The following is a 20,977-nucleotide window of genomic DNA, read 5'->3' as shown; positions in this document are numbered from 1 at the left end:
AGCCATGGCTGAGTGCTGAGGTCTCTGCAGCTGCTGTTCTCTCTCTCCCATGAGTGCCTGCTGCCCACACACTGACCTGAACATGCACATTACATCAGTTCATATCAAATACATGCTGTGACTAATGATTGCACAACTCTTCTATCACTGCACGCCACTCTTTGCTTATTTTCGGTTATGAAAATTATTCAGTAATCTAGGCTGGATCCAAAATTTCAAGCTTTGATTGTTGCCTTTTTAAACTTCAAAGGCAGTGTTTTATTATGGGATGCATCCTAAGGGTCTCTTACGAAAGACAGACTTACAATGCAGTATAAGATCTTGAAAAACAATATTTGTTAGCTTAACAATTTATTCAAAAAGGGCACACAGTTTACCCCTTTTTTAAGATTTAATATTCATATTATGGTTTTTCTGAGTGTGCCAGTTTAAGTTAAGTTCAAAACACAATTCAGATTTTTTCATTATAATGTGTTAAAGAGTGTCAGTTTGGGGGTGTGTACACAGCTCGCTGTTTTAGGGGTGTGTTGCTTCACATGAAAATTAGTTTCGACTTCCGGCCCAACGTAACAAGGGGGCGGAACCAAGAGCTCCCCCGCTCTGTGTTTGGCAACCAACAGGCAGACAGAGAGAAGCAACATGAGTGAGAGGACCAGCATTCAGCTGTACATGTACGACTCGGACACAGACCAAGCAGAAAAGCAGAGAGTACAAAATCATTTGTGTCTTTGTAGTTTTACAGCCAACTGTGTGCTAGTTTAAAGTTTTGAACTTGTACACTGAGACTAATAACCACGCACACTGAATTAACTTTGACTGAGGCACCGGATGCGCTGCTCAGAGCCACGACACAGCACACCTGACACGCACATTCGCATGTTATTTAAAATGAAACTATTGAGATGGCGCACTGTGGCGTGGCAGAAATATGAAGTGTTCTGAGGGGTGACTGGGTGCCACAGACAGCCACCGACTTGCAGCGCCGTTGTGTGTAACCTGATAGAAACCCATATTTAGAATTCTAAAATGCATGGCACTGCGTGGAACCGAGTGTCTCTTCTGGTGTGCGACCTGCAGGCAAGTTTGTTATTTTATTTTCAATGAAGAGAGGCACACATGAGGCAACGCGCTTGCACTTTCCACCTGCACCCAGTTAAGATTACAGGGAGCTTCTGTGACCGCGAGAAATGCAAACGGCTGAAGTTTAAGGTAGACGCAATGAAAAGTACTCATTTGTTAACCCACCTAAAGCTACAAACAATAATTCCGATGAGAGCGATTATGTGGTGAATGTTGATCTTGTGTTGAGCCTAATGAGCCTTACATCTAAAAATAGCGCAAGGATGTTCCTTTGGTGACATCCCTTGGACTCACACGCTGAAAATGGCGGTCGTGAAACAACAAACTAAGGATATGGTAATGCACGCCTGTCAATTAATATTGGGGGGCAGAGGGACCACATTCCTACGTCAAGTTGCAGTTGATTTAAAAACCGCTCCAATTGGTGCACCATTTTTATGTTGTTATATTGAAGAAAAAAAAAAAAAGCACTGTGTGTGTTTTTATCATTGCAATATGACGTTCTATATACACTATACCTACACACATGTCTGTCCAAACAGCTTGAAAAGTAGATTTTTCACCATAGGTGCTCTTTAAAGTCCCCCTGAAATCTACATTAAGGTTTAAAACAAAACATTATTTGGAGATCAGAGCAGATCACTACTTAAAATCCTCAATATATATTGCCTTTTCTTCCTGTTTCATTTGAAATTGTCACATATCAAAGAAAAATCTTTAATTATGATTCAGTGATGTGTAAATTCTGCAGTTTTTCTGTGTTGTGCTCCTTTTTGAATGAGTTTCCTAGTTTCTCTGTAAGTGAATTTGTTCACTCCTGCTTTTCTATTCATTATTTTTTTATTTTTTTATTTTTTATTTAGTTCCATTAGTTCCCTGTCTGGTATTGATGTAGTTTTGTCAATTTTAGTGTAGTTGTATTTTTTTTCTTGTTAGTTTATGTTAATTTATTTTTTACCTATGAATTTTAACTTTCTTTTTATTTTTTGGATTGGGAATTTTTCTTTGCTTCCCAGTAATGGGTTGTGGCTGGATTAAAGAGGAAGATAGGTCAACAATGTAATTAAAGATGTAATTGCAGAAATTATTAACAGATGTAGTTACATGCATGTATTTATTCATTCATTTATTTTCGTGTCGGCTTAGTCCCTTTATTAATCTGGGGTTGCCACAGCGGAATGAACCGCCAACTTATCCAGGGAGAACATGCAAACTCCACACAGAAATGCCAACTGAGCCGAGGCTCAAACCAGCGACCTTCTTGCTGTGAGGCTAACATGCTACCCACTGAGCCACTGCGTCGCCTGCATGTATTTAATTAAGCCTAAGTACAATGTAAAGGCATGTATTTACACAATAAGTACACAGTAACGGATAAGTACAGCTTAGTTAAGGCCACTTAATATAAAGTGAGACCAAAAAAATGATTACACCCATTATCTTCCATAGTAGGAAAAAAGGTAACACTTTATTTTGAGTATTAGTAGACTGTCTGCTTAATATCTGTTGATACTGCTCCTTCAATAGACATTTAACTAACTATAGGAAACTTTGCATGTACATGTCAACTTACAGTAACCCTAACCTAGCAGTCTACTTATAATCTAATGAGAATTATTTGACATGAAAGATGTCATGTGACTTAAATTCAACAAACGGACCATCAAAATAAGGTAAGACCTGAAAAACAATCTGTTGAAAACAATAGGTGCCATACACCACCATTCATCAAAATAACTTTTTTTTGGTATTAACAGAAGAAAAAAACTCAAATAGGTTTTGAATAAGTGAAATAAGTGAAAAATGAGAGATCATATTTGAACTATTCCTTTAACACTATTATTGTTTTCTGCACCTTCATCACATTTTATCTACTGCTGCTTCATGATACAGATTCATCAATGAAACATGACTGTGTGTTGCTCTGACTAAAGGAGACTCTTAAGGATATGATTACAAAGATCCAACATAGACACACGTAACTTATCTTCACATTTGATCTTTAACCATCTTGTCTCTTTTGCAGTCAGTGTGTTGTAAAGGTGTCGTGCCAGCAGTCGGAGCGGTGCGCGCCGGAGCGTGGAGCTCTCTGGAGGAACAGGCGTTCATGCTTCTGACAGAGACGGAGAGACAGACCATGAGTTATTACATTCAGGAGTACCAGCGCGCACACATTGGAGTAGAGCCTCTGGCCATGGCCCTGTTTGAACTCTTCAACACACATGCAAAGGTGAAGCTGATAGCAAAAAAAATCAAAAAAACACCTGACAACCCATAACACTATCGTGCATGCTAATGATGGTCAATATGGACTATATCATGACATTTATTGCGATAACAATATCAGTGTAAAAAATGAGAAGGGTCTGTCTGCAGACAGACTGCAGATGCATGTCAGACACTATTAGCTTTTAATGTCTACACTTTCCCTGCCCTAACCCTACCCGTCACTGTAATGTCATTAGTTCTATTCAAATGGTACACTCTGCACTTCTGTACTTATGCACTTACACATTCAACAGCATAGTATATAAATTTAGCGTCATCCCAAATGGAACACTAAAGTTTTTTACTAACCAGAAATCCAAACCATTTAACTGGTGATTATTAAAGGTTACTAAATGAGTTAAATAAATGTCCAAACTACAAAATAGTAACTGTAATGAGAATAACTGCATTCACTATTGGGAGGTGGCACAATCACTTATGTCGGAGAATTTTGCTTTCACAATCCAAAATAATGTAACATCAGGCAGCTCTGCACCTTCCGCTTTGTGAGCAAAGGTATGGCCATTGAGTACTTGTGTAATCAGGGATGTGACACGGACAACGGAGGTCCGGATCCAAATGCAGGTTTATTGGCGAGGTCAGGTAAGCAATAAAGGGGCAAACAGATGTATAGGGGCAATCCAAAGTCTTAGTCACAATAACAGGCAGATGGTCACAAGGCAGCCAGCAAACAGGATTAAACAAATAAACAAGGCGAGGATCAAAAACAGTACAAAAAAAGACAAAGGAAACCACATTATAGTGTCACTAAAACAGTAGACAAAACTCTGCAACATTGTGTGTGTTTGTGCTGTTCGTATAATCCAAGTAATCAGTCTGTGAGCAGCTTCAGCTGTGAGAGTGTAATCAGTCAGGATCTGGAATTGGTTGTGTGTGTGTGTGTGTGTGCTGCATGACTGGGTGTTGTAGTCCATAACGTAGTGGATTTGTAGTTTATGTGAGTGTTTACCAGCGATCTCTGGATGTCCGATTGCTGGTGATTGTGGCATAATGAAGTGTCTAAAATTACACACTTATTTTTAATGGTTAAATAAGTGGATCATCTGGATATTTAAGGTGAACTTTTTAGAATAAAAAGAATATTTCAGCGTGAATGCACTACTTATACCAATTATGCTACAAAATGGTATAGAATGGTGCACAAGTATGCGGTTTGGGACGCTCCTTGTGACTGAGAGTGCGTGTGTGAGAGCGCATGTGCCCAAGGGGGAGCATGTGTGAGAGCGTATGTGTCTGAGCGTGGATGTGTTAGTGCATGTGCCTGAGAGTGCTTGTGCTAGTCTACAGCCAGACATTAGCCCATTTCACTCAGTGATACCGGTAATATCCGGAAAATTTCCGGAACATCTCTACTGGTAAATTCATAAAAAAGGTGTTCACACAGGCAAGGATGTTCCGGAATTTTTCCAAAAAAGACCATTCACATATCCATTTCTAAATATCGGTAAATTCTGACATCATTAACCAGAAATGACCTCTAAATGACAGAGCTTGTATTTGTAAACATAGTATGGGTCGGCCTTTTCTTGATGTTTTTATTCAGGGCCAGAGTGGGACTCCTTTTCAGCCCTGGAGTTTCAAGCCTCAGACCGGCCCACTTCAGTTCACGACTGACTATATTAACATTAACGTTTCTAATGGCATTATCATGTATTTTTCAAGAAAACAGCTGCTTTAGAACTTATAGATTTAGAATATATTGTTTCATCAAATTTCTGAGTGTCTGCTGAATGTAATTTTGTTGCTTTTTAATAATAGATGGATGAACAGTGAGAATAATGACAGCTCATTGAACACAGATTTTTGTTAGGCTTAACAAAGTTACTCGTATAGCTCACACAAAGCACCATGAATGTTGTAAAATTAATTATGAAACCATATCTGATGAAGAATTAATTTCAGCCTCTCAGCTGATCTTATAAAGTGAATATGGAGTGAAAGTATGTCAGTAAATATCTTAGTTTGTAAAAAGGCTTATACTGTACAAATGCATATTTGCTACTGCAGTACATTTATTCACTCCACAGACCCATTTATTGTCACACTACACAGTCCTGAACAAACCATATCTTGGTTTTATCATTATTATCAAAGGACTACTTCTTATCTCGGATAAAATCTTTGCTTTGTTTAATGGTTAGTATTAAATTCAAATAAGAAATGTATTACATGTATGATTTCGGGTGTTTGATTTAATGATCTGTTGGCTGTTGCTGTTCTCCAGCTGTCATTGCTGGCTGAGGTGCGAACTCTGGTCGCTCCGCAGGATCTGGAGCGCTTCGATGGGCAGGTGCTACTTCGGGAGATGGAGGCGTGGAGAGCTCGACACGGAGGACAAGGGCTCCTCCACCCGGACTCCATCTGCATCACTCAACCAGAGGGCCTTGTTCCTTCTCCTGCCTGCCAGATGAACACTGGAGGCTCCGGCTACAGCAAGGCACGTGAATCTGGAAGTAATGTGGATATTGGCGTGTGCTGAAAAGAAGTACAGATGTCCTGTTTGAATATTACATTGATACAGTATAGCAACTATTAGTATAAAGTATAAAGCAACTATTAACTTATTTAATTGTTATAAAGTGCCTGTTAATTAATATTGATTAATTATTCAATTTTTTAATGCTTGAGTAGTGACAAAAAGTAAGTTGAATAATATATCTAAAAAAGTCATTCATATATTCATGATGTTTGGTTGCAATTCTTTATCCTCATCCCCAAAAGGCTTTTTTGACAGAATGGGGATTGTTTATTTGTTTTTGTACTTGCTGACTTTATTCAAAAGGACTTCTACTGTGTCTGCGATGATTGGTCCGATCTGCCGTGTCTTTATAATTGCATGATTTGATTCCAGCCATTATTGTGAATGACAGAATCTCACCCACACAGGCTGGTAATTGAGCTGAATTGATGAGAAAAACTGAGAAATGAAGAGCTGCCTCTCAAGCAGAGCATGGACGTCTTGAGCTCAAACATCCCTTTTTGATTGTATTTTGTTCTGGAGTGATTGTTGCTGTACAGTTCAGCCATTTCACTGATTGTTTGCTATTTTGCATTTCTTTTATAGAGTGAGTGCAGATTAGATGGGAGTTTGATGCCACTCGAGACTCTGAATTCTCTTCCCGACGTTGCTCTGGTGAGTGCTTCATTTTTTTTATTCATACCTACATGCTGATAGACTGGATTAAATAAAAATCCCGTGACTTAAAAAGCAGTCAGCGTTGAAATGGTTTCTGTATTTTATCATTTTAATGAAAAAGGAAATGATAAAGAGCTAGGAAAACAAAACTTTTATCCTTGAAACACAAAGCCTGTCACATCCAATGTAAACCTAAGGACATTTCACAATGTTTGTTTTGTTTTTGGATGCTTCAAACTCATACGCTTGTTTGTTTGTAATCTCAAAGGCCGATTGATCTGTAATCCCAAAACTTAAGAACCCAGAGAAATCCTACAAAAGCCCATGTTTACACTATACCTTTTAAAAGTCAGTTTGGTAAGATTTATAAATGCTTTTGAAAAATGCAGCAAAAGATAAAATAGTTAAATCAGTATTATTTAAAGTACTAACCTATTTTTCTATATTTGAAAATGTAAGATAATCTTCATGTCCGAATCCACTTGTGCTATTTTAGGGGTGAAAAAATACGCTATGCGCCCTGGCTCATGGTCTAACAGGGTTGTGCTTATTCTATTAATGAGTTATGGGTGCTTTTGAGCATAACATGCATTAAACCAGTCTCATCTCACGTTGCCTTTAAGAGTCAGTTGTGTATCGCGCCATGGTGCATTTGCTATTTACATGGCGGACTTTGTAAGTGGAAAAACAGAAAAACTGAACGCCTTACAGGCGTGAAATTAGTTAAACAGACCAAATGCAGCATGAGGATAAAGATTGAGCCTCCTCGATTCGGCATCTTTGCTTTCTCTTTCTCTTTACTTTTGCTTTTTACTTAAGCTATATTAAGTTTAAAGAGTTATATCCTAACACACATCCTATTCTTATGCCGCATATGGTAATGCACACGTCTCCAAAACCCGACAGATGGACAAATCTAAACTTGTTTTTATTAAAACAAATATAAATATGCATAATAAATAATGCAGCTAATAATATTAAAATTAAAAAATTGCTAATTGTCATGGATGAACTGACAAAAAAAAGGCATAAAGAAGGCATAGAGGCAGTGGTTTAGAAATTTTTGTTAAAAAAATAATAATTTTTGCAATGTTTTAATCCTTTATTTATTATATATTTGTGCATTTATGTACATTATGTTTGTATTAAGCAATGTGTAAGCGTTTGCACATAACTAATGCACTCTGTGCTGGACTTTAGATCTTCTTTTAGATGGTGTTCTATTTAAAAATTTCAAAATAACAATGCGCCTTAACACACCTCTATTTTAGACCAGCAAGCCCATGAGTCCACAAAGTGGCGCAAATAGATTTGTTATTTAAACAATGTGGTGCAAAATGTAAAAATTAAGGTTGCACTTGTCTAAAAATAGCAACAAATTGGTCCATGCACATTTTGCGCCTTATTGCTCCGGTTGTATGATAGGGCCCATTATTTAACAATTATTTTGTACATAACAAACATAGCAAAGAGACAACTGCATAAATAATAAATTACATGAAAATAACCTGAAAATAAATAAAATACATTTAGCATATTATAATTTTGAGACCAGGCATGATCAGACTATCTATACCAGATGTTAAATTGAACATTCTAGGTTGACACAATTATATTTACTGAATAACGAAGCACCACCTACATGTATTTACTGCCAAGCTGCTCCTACCATAAAACATATTATGTTGGAATGTGGGAGTTTTAATTCTATCAGAGTACCACCAGGAAGAGTTTTCAATTATTTATCAAAAATTAAACTGAAAAATCATATTTAACTTTGAATATATTTTTATGTGCATTTTGTCTTTTTATATTTTATATATTTGTCTAAGTAACTTTTTTTTTTTTTGTAATACGAATTTGTTTTTTTCATGTAATGTTTTATGTATTTTCATGTTTCCATGAAATAGCCATAGTTGCTTATGTTGCAATAAATAAGTAATAAATAAATAAATAAACCACAGGTAATTTTCAATTAAGCTGCTGAAACATCTCAAGAATGATCAGTGAAAGCAGAATGTACCTGAGCTCAATTTAGAGCTTCATCGCAAAGGCTGTGAATACTTATGTACATGTGATTTTTCCGCTTTTTTATTTTTAATAAATTTGCAACAATTGCAAAAAATCTTTTTTTATATTGTCATTATGAGGTATTGTGTGTAGAAATTTGAGGAAATAAAGTGTGGGGTTTGTTGGGGAGAAAACATGCAAACACACAGTACAACACTTCAGAGTCACACTGCTAGCGGTCGAAAATGTATGTAAATTTGTCAAGCTGAATGCATTCTGTACTGTACAGGACACACGGCACAGAGGAGATCGATGGTCTACAGCCAATCAGGATGCAAAACTCAATGTGCTGTGAAAAAATCATTAATTACATTAAGAAAAATCTGTGAAGGGACCACTCTATATATTCTTTTACATTGTTCAACAAAGCAGTCACTAACATTATATCAAATTCTATTGTAAACTTCAGTGGCATATACCAGTCACCTCAGATCCCATTTACTTGAGCAGTGATGTATATGTAATATGCATTTACACCACTCTCATGTGACAGATTTCTTTTTCATCTACAGTTTGTTGAAATTTTGTCATGTTTAATAGGTTTTTATCCCACTCTTTCTTCTTCTAATTTAATTAGGCATCAGTAACCCAATATTAACTCTTGTAATCATAACATTATCTTGGATGACTACATAATAGAGCATCTCATCATAAATGTGTGCTTGTGCTAAATCGTTGTACATACTGATAAGCATCATCTGTTCATTTCATAGCGGGCTGACATTTTGCAAGGAAATGTCACCTCTAAAAGCTTTAAAATGTCAGGACGTGTTGATTTCGTTCTTCTTTCTCACTGTTATCATAACCTCTCTCAATGATAATGCATCCTTTAATTGCCTGAAAGTGACAGTGAGGAGATAAATATGGAGAGTATTTTTGTGTTTTTTATTATTATTTCAGGACAAGGTGCAGGTGTCATCCGAGTCGCCACCGTCATTCAAGCCTCCGCCTCCACCAATAAGACACGCCAGCCCTAAGACTCAAACCAAACGGCCTTCGTCCAAACTGTCCCAAACCAACCTGTTCTTTACCGCCCCCTTCAGGCGGCATCAGGAAAACCACACTCTCAATCACTCTCATTTGTCCTGTTCTTCTCACACGTCCCCGTGCACCATCCACCACACCACCTCCCCCTGCTCCATCAGTCACACTCCTCCACCCTGCTCTCACCATCACAGCTCTCCACGAACATCGTCATATCACTCCAGCCCTTCCTCTGGCCGAGATCTGGTTCAGTTCCTGATGAACAGGCAGGCAGGGACGCTCTCCCCACACCCTGAGTCTCCAAATCGCTCTCGAGACGGCACACCGATGATCTCTCCCCGCTCCTCTCCTTCCCTTTCGCCTTCACTTCTGATGCCCGCACCGCCCCCCTGCAGCCCAGAGAGGCTAGACGGCTCTCCCTCTACACACAGCTGCGGCCCACAGCATGCTGAGCCCGAGACAACAGAGGACAGACCACAACCCCAGCTGAGAGGTGAGGACACACTCAAATTAGATCTTAAGGAGATAGATCATGGGATTTATTTATGAGCGAACGCACAGGTCTAATATACTGATACCATTCCTGTGAACACTCCCGTTTTGCCCGGGAGTCTGTTGTATTTCACATCCATCTCCCACCACCCTCCCCTTTTGTTATTTCTCTATATGGCCTTATCTAGTTATGAGAAATCACTTCCTGTCCATGTTTGAGAAGTTGCCAGATCTTGTGTGAAGCTCATCACCTCACACAATTGCTCACACAAATTCCAAAGCACTTTTTACTTCAATCTGGCAACATACAATACAACCAGATATAAATGTTAGTGATTAACAGTTTTGCTTCTCTTGATTTTTCCTTATAGGGTGTATTTGTTTTTACCGGTCACTCTCTCATGTACACATCATGAAGGCAGCATGTGTGTATGTGCAAACGGCAGATCTACGTGAACAGCTGCAGATGTTTAAATCTACATTTGTTGACAGATAGTTTGGGCTACTTACACTTAACTTTTTTAGTCTTATGCCTTAGATATAAATTTATAAAAATATATATATAAATACACATAAATACATTTAGATAATTTACTTTAATATTTACTATTGGAATGTGAAGAGATCAAGCACAAAAAAAATGTTTCTGAAGACAATTGCCTACTGCACCTTTAAGGGTTTCATTTCTCCTAATAGCAGAATGCACGCAGGGGTCATGAGGCACTCATTCATTTGTACTAATGAATCACACTAATTTAACACTCTAAGCTGACAGCCCTGGGAGGTACATCTAAACTTTGAAATTCTGCACTTGGGAATTCATCCACCTGTATACCTCTTCTCACATCCAGTTAATGTGCGAGATCCACATTAATTCTGAATGCAGATCTCTAATCCCTAAAAGCTCAATTGGGTGGTTATTTATGGCTTTGTGCGCTCATTTATCTTTATTCCCAGGAGCCACGCTGTCGCAGCTGTCAGACAGTGGACAGACTCTAAGTGAGGACAGTGGAGTGGATATCGCTGAGGCTGGAGGGTTGAGTAAGGACAGCAGCCCGAGACCTGGAAAACCCCCCTTTCAGCAGTTCACGGGGGACACTCGCAGAGCTGAAGGGCTCGCACAGGCAACCGCTAAACAGGTGAGAGAGATGAAAATTCTGTCGGTTTAATCATTTTCAGTTCTTTTGTCATGTAAATAAATGCTATGCAGAAGTATATCTGTCTTAAAGGTAGCCTGTATGGTTTTAGCTTTATTTCTTCTCCTGCTGTTTCCTCCACAGAAATAAAAATTTATAGTAATTTGTGATGTTATGTTTCTGTTGGAATAGCCAAAAATACATTGTATGAGTCAAAATTATTGATGTGTTTTTAATTTTCCTGTCAAAAAAAAATTAGAGAATATTAATTAAAGACTGTTTTATGAAGAAAAAATCATAAATGTAATATGAGTAGTCGTATAAATATAATATGCATTGATAAGCACTTGATAAGGATAAACAGGCCTACAGAATTATTTTTAGAGAGTATGAACATGAATGGCAGATATACTTTTTTTTGCTTAGGAACTGTAATACAAAACACACAACATAGGTGCTACACTGTAAAATCATGGTTTATTGTCGCAAAGCTACATCTTCTATTTCGAAAAAATAAATCTATTGGTGAAATTGTAAGAATAGTGAGATGTAAACAGAATTGCAGGATATTGTCAGTGTCAGTTTGAGGAGCAAGGGATAGTTGAGGCAGGATTTGTCACAGCAGTCAGTCTTTATTCAATAGGAGTCAATACTAAACTAAGCAATGTGTTAAATGGAAACTGCAGGACAAGCAGCAGAATCGTTGCAACCTAACATACAGCAAGCACAATAAAATTTCAAACTAAACTGAAACACAGATAAACAAATACAAAAGATAGTAAATAATCTACACTGCCTGTTTGAAACTAAATTGAAGTGGGACAAAAGGAAGTCTATTAAATTGCTTGTGGTCATGTCACATCTTTAAAATATGTGTTCTAGCATGTTCTGTGTATGTATTCACTTCAATTTTATATGCATAGCAATTTTGTACATGACACATAGTGAGCTGGGGCCTTTAAAGTGTTTAATTTAAACTTCTTTTGATTAAAATGTATTTTTAATAATTGTTTTTATTTAACTGTTTATATTATAAATGAACAATAGCACTATATCAGTTCTGTTAAAGAACTTTATTAAATATTTTAATTAAATTCTAATAAAAAAATAAAGTCAATGCAGCAACCTTTTAACCTTGTTGTGGTTGGATATGAAATGTTCTATGCATAGGATCAATTGTTTGTCTCAAAATTTAGAATTGTGAGAGAAACATAACATTGTGAATTCTAAACTTAATATTGTGATAAAAGAAGTCTATGAATATAAGAGTTGTCTTTGCCTCTCACAGTTTTAAATTTGTCTAGCATTTCTCAATTTATATTTTAAGCAGAAATGATATAACTCAAGCAGGAAAAAGGCAGACTTGTTGCAGTTACCTTAAACAATATCCTGAAAACAGATTTATGCAGTTTAAAGAGCATTTTGCTTTAGCTTTCATTTTCCTTCATTCATGTAGACCTCTTTGTCTTCAAATACCTTGTAATATCTCCTTTTCTGTGTTCCTCCCTTGTTGTCATTGTTTTAGATGGGAATGATGGAGCCTATACTTGTACGGGTGCCCAAGTGTGCCAGTACACTGGGCATTGCTGTTGAAGGGGGTGCCAACACCAGACAGCCTCTGCCGCGCATTGCGACAATACAGGTGGGTCAGAGCACTGGATACACAAAATACAGCATAAAGTTAAGCTGTTCCACAAGGAAGATAGCGTAGTTAATAATTGCTTTTGGCTCATATCTAAGGCAGTACTTGTTGTGTTGAAAGCAATCTCAGAATGTAAAAATGCACTTTCATTTAAAGAGCCCATATTATACATGAAATAGGGTCATATCTTGGTTGTAAGGGTCTCCAACAACAGTTTAATATGCATGCAAGGTCAAAAAAACACTTTCATGGTCTTATAATCTGCATTTATTTTTACCTAATTATCCCAGCGACTCCCGTATGAATCGTCCAGTGATTCATTTGTTCCCAAACCCCTCCTTAGCGCGAAGCTAATCTGCGCTGATTGGACCAATGACAGCCTGTTGCGATTGGTCGACTGCCTTCAGTCAGAGAGTGAAAAGCCAAACAGCTAATCAGCAATATAAAAGTAATCACAGTTCATGCACGCTCGATAGTGTAGGCGTGGATTTTAGCTGCCAGTGGGTCAATGTAAATACAGACTATGGACTTGAAAATTCAGACGACTAACTATTTTATTGAGCAAAAACTCCAAAAACAGTTGAGGAGATCTCCTAGCTTCTCACTCTGCTCTTTTCACAGACACACACACACACATATTGCATACACACACACGCACTTAACCCTGCTCCGGACGACAACGCGCGTGCGCACACACACACACAAACACACACACCTCCGGACGACAGCGCGCGCACACGCACACACAGACACACACACTTCTCCTCGTCCACGGAGCTCCGTTAACAAAGCAGCACGCGTCGTGTTTTTAACGTGACTTTGCACGCGATAAGAGAATATAGCCAGTTAACCTGATACAGTACACTCGGTTACAAGTAACAAATCACAACTAAATACATTTGCAAGCTAGAGTCAACGAGGCAACTTTAATCGCACGTACTTACACTTGAGAAATGGAGGAAGAAAAATCCATCCTGACGTCCAGCATTAAGTTACTCTTTACTGATCCTTCCTTTAACAAACGCTGATGAAGTATTCTTTGTAGCATATAGTTTCCAGAAGTTTCCAGTAGTTTCCAACTGCTTGGCTATAATTCTGAGGTTTCATCTTTGGGTAGAGACTCAATATATCCAACTGCAGTGTGACTTCAATCGACCGGCATGTTTGTGTGTGCGTGTGTTTGTGGGTGTGTGTGTGTGTGTGTCTGGGTTTCTGCGTCAGAGGGCGGGGCCTCAGGTTTGAAATCTCCCGGGTTTGCGCGTGCACATGAATAACTTGGTTTCGTTCGTTCGTCATGGCGAAACACCTAATGAATCGGTATCAAGGCGACTTGTTTGAAGCACTATGAGTCGACTCTTTTATAGATGAATCAACCATTTTAAACACTGTATTCTTACAGATTTAAGCCTTAGCTGGATACTTTACTTCACTTAGAGCTGTGTTACACACTACATGAAAGGGGAATTTTCAAAAACCCATAATATGGGCTCTTTAAACATTTGCAGTCTGTCAATTCCTTTTAAATTGTCAAAGTTATTTATTTTATCCAGCAATGTTGCATGGTCAAAGTGTGACGGCAGTGGAATGTTAGAAAACTATTTCAAGTAAATGCTGTTCTTTTGAACTTCCTGTTAATCAGAGAGTTATAAGCGAAGTTTATTTATAAACTAATTTCTAGAGGATCACGTGCTTATGATTGACCACAGCTGGTCTTGCATTAGCACGCAGAATTCACCAATCGGATGATTCCTAACTCACTACATATAAACAGAGTTACTTACCTTGGTTATCTTCATTTAGAAGAATCCCCCCTTCCACCCCTGCTCCTCCCTCCTTTTTCTTTACAGGGTGGCCCGGCGGCCCAGTGGTTAGCACTGTTGCCTCACTGCAAGAATGTCATTGGTTCAGATCCTAACTTGGCCAGTGGACGTTTCTGTGTGAAGTTTACATGTTCTCCCCATGCTCGTGTGGGTTTCCCCCAGGTTCTCCGGTTTCCTCCCACAGACATGCGACATAGATGAATTGACCAAACTAAATTGGCACCATTGATGAGTATTAATCACAAATTCCTAATTGCCATTATCCATAAATATGCAGGGAGTTCCCGAGACCTACCTGAGCTCAACTCCCCTCTCGCCATAGAAACAAGAGGGAGCCCTGGGCTCGAGGATCTTATTCGCTCAGGGCTCTCTCCCGGAACATCATTTTGTAAACTCCAAATCAGCATATTAGAATGATTTTATATTAGAAAAGGTCTCATGACACTAAACTGGAGTATCAATTCAACTTTGCTGTCACAAAAATAATTTAAACTTCAATTAATATAAGCAATCGCAATTTTTTCAATTGTACTAATATTAAACTATGTCACTGTTTTTGCAGTTTTTATACAAATAAATGTACCTTACTGAGCTTTTTAGTGGTATTGTATCCTTATCAAAACAAGGCTCAATCTAATTACATTTTGACTATTACAAAACTGCTTGTGTACTTTTTATTCAATTTTTTAAGTCTAGTCTACTTGTGAAAATTTCCAGATCTGTTATTTGAGCGTAAGAAAGCCGTCCTATGTATTGTAGTGTTGGAATATCTTGCCAATTGCATGCGTGTTCAATAGAAAAGGTCAGGGAGGGGTTTCTTCCATGTCAAAAATATTAGTAATTTATTAGATACAAATGAATAATTCGAGGACAGAGCTCGGGGTTACATTAGCCCAATGCAATGCAAGAGTTACATTCAGGAGGTTTGCAACTAACTTACATTTCCCTGACTCCAGCATGCGGTTGAAGTCACAATTATTAGCCCCCCTTTGAATTGTTGTTTCTGTTTGAAATATTTCCCAAATAATGTTTAACAGAGCAAGAAAATTTTAACAGTATGTCTGATATTTTTTCTTCTGGAGAAAGTCTAGATTTCGTCTAGAATAACAGCAGTTTTTTATTTTTTTAAAACTCAAAATTTTTAGCCCCTTTAAGCTATATATATTTTTTAAAAGTATACAGAACAAACCATTGTTGTACAGTAACTTGTCTAATTACTCTAACCCGCCTAGTTAACCTAATTAACCTAGTTAAATGTCACTTTAAGCTGTGTAGAAGTGTCTTGAAAAATATCTAGTAAAATATTATGGCTGTCATCATGGCAAATAAAAAATAAATCAGTTATTAGAAATGAGTTATTAAAACTATTATTTTTAGAAATGTGTTTAAAAAAATCTTCTCTCTGTTAAACAGAAATTGGGGAAAAAATAAACAGGTGGGCTATTAAATCAGGGGGACTAATAATTCTGACTTCAACTGTATGTAGACAACTGATATTAACAGGTGAAGTTTGGTGTAACATTACTTATCAGTCATTCTGTAGTCCTTTGGGTCTTGTACCCAAACATACTTCCTCTTTCTGCAACCCATCTCTGCACACCAGAACTGAACAGTTTAGTGACCTTATATATTTATATATTTAATATATTTAACTAATATATAATATATCTAATATAATATAACTAATACAACTAATAATATATAACTAATAATATAACTTATATATTTAACTTCTACAAGCATCAGTCTCTTGTGACATGTCTAGACTTCTTATTAGAGAGAAATCAAATCTGGAGCAAGGCCCCCACACTATTTCCCTCTTGTCAGCAGTTCCTTCTAAGAAGTATGCAACACAGTAAGAAAGAAGAAGTATGCTTGGTTAATATATGGTATCATACAAAAGAAAAAGATTGTTTTATCTCTTGTTAGTCTAAACATGTTTTCTAATAAAAAAAAAATTTACTAAAGTGAAATAAAAAGTAAAGTAATAAAAAATAAAACTCCTTTTTCCCCACAGTAGCTAATGGCCTAGAAAGTAAGGCAGCATTCCTAGTTTTTGGAGAAGAGCTTTACAGCTTGCTGATTTGATTTTTTATAGTGTTCAAACTCAGGCTCGTAGAAAGTGTGCTCAGTAATAAATCTGAAATGTTAACATAAAAGTAACACAAAGTGTTAGAATTACTATTTCAAGAAAGTACCGTTTGTTCCACTAATGGAAAGGGTAGCTAATGTACTGTGAAGGTCTGATATTGCACCCATCAAAAGTGCAAGATACAGTTGTAACTTATATAATGTGGTTTCAGAAAAAGCTTTTAAAAGCTGTTCCCTCGTAGATACATGAATGCTCAGGTCAGTGAAACCTGCTTCTCCATCATAGGACTAAAATTACGGCTCTGCATGACAAAACAGTTCCAATTTTCTTATTAGCAATGACTCATGAGACGTTTAATGTTTTCCCCGTTAGATAGACCCCCATCTGTGCATCTAGCAGTAAGATGGCAGATTAGTCTTTAGTCTTAACTTTACAGGAAGTTTTAAACATAAAGGAGCTGCTTTGTTTTTCCCTCATTTCTTTTATGACCTTTCGTCCAGCATCTGCTAGCTAATGGAGCGCATTAGCATATTTATGTGCATGTGTCTGTGTGCTTGTTTCCATCAACGTTGTGCTCATTCGACAGGAAGGTGAGAGATTTCCCCTTTAGCGCAAAGTGGCTTTGCACCGAAGTGTTTGCTTACATATTCAAACCTGATGGGAATCAAGCAGATAACAATATGCATTTAGCTTTAAGGGGTGAAAACAGATGAGATTAACATAACTCGCATCTAATAATGCATATAGAGATGTCCGATAGTGCTGACCGAGGGGTGACAGACATCGTGTTGTTGATCTGTTTGGCTTCCTTGTATATCGGTGGAGGCAATATCCTTGAAATTTGCATAGAATGTCAGTTTGCACAGCCAACATTAATAAATATCACAACTGGAAAAGGTCAGGAGAACACAGCCCGTCACAGACCCATCTGGATGCGTTTCATAATTAAAGATGCAGGTTTTTTTTTTCTCTAGTAAATGTCTAGAGATATCACACCTGTCTCTGTGACAGCCCAGGGCTTGGTAAACAGTGCATGAGGAGTTTAAAGAGCAGCCTGTCTTTATTTTTAGCCAATCACAAGTATACCGTTTAAGTGTGCTAATGTTGGATTGGAGGGAGGTATTTAAGATTTACAAAGTTTTAGAGATAAAAAGGGGTGAGGGTTGGGGAAAGTTACATTAGAAAGTAGTGCATTACAATTAGTTACTCTCCCAAAAAAGTAACTACAATGCATCCGAAAAGTATTCATAGTGCTTCATTTTTTCCACATTTTTTTATGTTACAGTCTTATTCCAAAATGGATTAAATTCAATTAGTGGTTCCAAACATCTACCACTTATGGATGATGGAGGCCAATGTGCTCATTGGAACTTTCAGAGCAGCAGAAATTTTACTGTAACCTTCCCCAGCCTTGTGCCTCAAAAAAATCCTGTCTCAGAGGAGGTCTACAGGCAATTCATTTGTACTTATGCTTGGTTTGTGCTTTGACATGCACTTTCAACCCTGGGGCCTTATATAGACAGGTGTATGCCTATTCAAATCATGCCCAATAGAGATGCGCGGATGGGCTATTATTTCATCCGCAACCGCATGACAAAATTCATCATCCGTCCGCCATCCATCCGCACTAACATTTTTGACCAATTTTTAAAACCGCACCCGCCCGCCATCTGCTGATTGGGCTCTTCATTTAAATGGCTTATTCCTTTTTTTATTAAATGAATGTTTCTTTATTGCTCATTATAGAATAGAGGATGACTTTAATGTAGACATGCAGTTAATCCAAACGTGCAAGTCATTAATTGACGACGCTTTGAAGTGACGCTAAAGATACGAGGACGTGTCTTTTCACTTGATTCGATTCATCGGTCCTTGAGTCTTTTCCTTGCGTCCTTCCCTCGTATCCCGGCGGGGTGGAAACAGGAGGAAAGAAAGCAAGGAAAGGAAACGAGGATGCACAAATAAGAAATGAGAAGCACCCGAGCTCTCATCAGCAGTGAACTCCGTCTCCAATCGGCGCACAGGGACGAAAGTAAATAAATAGCCTAAATTAAACGCACTGTACTGTACAACTTTTTTTTTTATTGTAGCCTAATAGAAATTAACGCATTGACACATCATTTCAACATGCTGCTATTTAGCCTACTACTAAATGCCTATTTTACTTTATTTTTTAGTAAATAGATAGAATACTAAGTCATTTACATTATAATAATGTTTACATTTGTAGTTGTCCATAGCAACCCCAAAAACGTACCTGATTGCCTTGCACATCTAATTAATGGGCACAGTTTTTCGACTATTTTTTTATTTATTATTTTTTATTTTTTGCTGTGGATGTTATTGAGCTTGTAGAAATCGGAAACAACACCAGTTCTGCGACACAGATTAACCTTTATTGATATCTCTATCAGACAATACCTATTTTATATGCCAAAAGAAACAACAGGCAGTAAAAAAATATTAACATAAATATCTTAATGTAGGCATAGGATATAGTCGCATGCTTTGGCAAACAGTTGAAATTTTTTTTTAATAAAAACGTCATATCGTGCCTAAGCCTTATAGGCTCAGTCACCCCCACAATTAGAAATTAAATTAGAAAAATAGATTTGCCATCCCTCTTTGAGCGAACATAAAGTCTGACCAGGCTAAGTGCATGTATGACAGTGTCAGGATTCAGACGGGAGCGCCTGCATAGCCATAATGCGCCCTGCTGCACTGAAGGAGCGCTCGCTCGCAGCACTTGTTGCTGAAATGCATTATAATTCTCTTGGAAAGGTGCTACAGCCGTGGGAATAACTGGTCTTATTTCTCCCTAAAGGAAAGTAGATTTTCCTCTGCTGATCCGTCTATACGGAAGTTTGTAGAGGAATACTTCTGTACTTCATCCAGAATTAGTGTATCCGATTTCTCCTCCCATTCTGTAAAGTCAGTCCTAGGCTTTTTCGTTGGTGCGCCAGCTATGCCTATAAAAACAGTGCAACCGCCCGCCACCCGCCCGAATTTAATTAAAATATTATTTTTTCGTAACGTCATCCGCCCGATCCGCGGTTTATCCGCGGAGTCCGCGGCTATAACCGCCAACCGCGCATCTCTAATGCCCAATCAACTGAATTTATCACAGGTAAAGTTCAATTAAGCTGCTAAAACATCTCAAGAATGATCAGTGGAAATAGAATGTATCTGAGCTCAATTTAGAGCATCACGACAAAGGCTGTGAAGACTTATGTGATTTTTTTTACCTTTTTTATTTTTAATAAATTTGCAACAATTAAAAAAATGTTTTTTTTTTATTATTATTATTATTATTATGGGGTATTGTATGCAGAATTTTGAGGAAATAAATGAATTTAATCCATTTTGAAATAAGGCCGTAACAAAAACAATGTTACTTTTTATGAAAAATAATGCGGTATATTACTTTTGAGTAACGTTTACGTTACTACCAGCCTGAGGTTTGATCTCTTTCAGAACTTACAGGTGTGTAGCATGAAATTAGCTCATTTTATGAATATTAATAATCAACAATAACGGTTTATTCTTAATTATTAATATTCCGGCTTAAGCTTCAGTCAGTTTGGTCAAACAAACATATGATTGTAAATGATCATGCTCGCGCGACCGAGCGGATTCCCAGATTATGAATATTAATTATCAACAATAACGAATTATTATTAATCATTAATATTCCGGATCAATTTATTGTTAATTTGACCAAACGAACACAAGCAGAGCCGCCGCTCTTCCGAGCGGATACTGTAATTTATTCATTTAGAAAAAGGGAATTTAATTGCTACTTCTTGTGAAGTAGATTAATCATTCAAAAGTTTTAAACAACTTATAATAGCTAGGCAGGGGAATCTGTATTTCAGTGACATTTTCTCGTGAGGCAAACAATACAATTCATTTGATTATAATGGAATTTATTGACTAGTCAGACGTAACGAACAAACAAACGCACAAACATACATTTAACACAAAACAAAGGTAAACCACGTGGAGATATCGGGTCTATAGAACGTGTAACAGCAAAGAGAAATAGTAAAGCTAGAAAATATAGATTTCAGATTAAAGAGTGACAAAACTTTCAGTTCCACACGCACCATTACGGACCACCAAGGTTATAAAAAACACCTTTTTGATAAGGGGCACAGCCTAATCGCATAACTAAAATCACCTGGTCTTTCATGTCTGGCGGTCTCTCTTATGCGTCTCTCTTCCGTCGTGATGAAA

The 20,977-nt window shown here is 37.5% G+C and overlaps 1 protein-coding gene across 1 annotated transcript in view; it reads left to right on the top strand.

Annotated features, from left to right (window-relative positions):
• whrnb (whirlin b) overlaps positions 1-20,977 on the top strand; it is a 116,683-nt gene that overhangs the window by 77,440 nt on the left and 18,266 nt on the right. Inside the window, exons 6-11 of the mRNA XM_021471607.3 lie at positions 3,107-3,310; positions 5,594-5,806; positions 6,434-6,502; positions 9,476-10,052; positions 11,009-11,190; positions 12,713-12,829. Of these exons, the coding sequence (XP_021327282.2) occupies positions 3,107-3,310; positions 5,594-5,806; positions 6,434-6,502; positions 9,476-10,052; positions 11,009-11,190; positions 12,713-12,829 (1,362 nt within the window). The remainder of the gene's footprint in view (positions 1-3,106; positions 3,311-5,593; positions 5,807-6,433; positions 6,503-9,475; positions 10,053-11,008; positions 11,191-12,712; positions 12,830-20,977) is intronic.

The sequence above is a fragment of the Danio rerio genome, chromosome 5 (genome assembly GCF_049306965.1).
Source record: "Danio rerio strain Tuebingen ecotype United States chromosome 5, GRCz12tu, whole genome shotgun sequence".
Taxonomy (NCBI): Eukaryota; Metazoa; Chordata; class Actinopteri; order Cypriniformes; family Danionidae; genus Danio; species Danio rerio.
The sequence above is the reverse complement of the archived record's forward strand: the minus strand, read 5'-3'. Positions and strand labels throughout refer to the sequence as shown.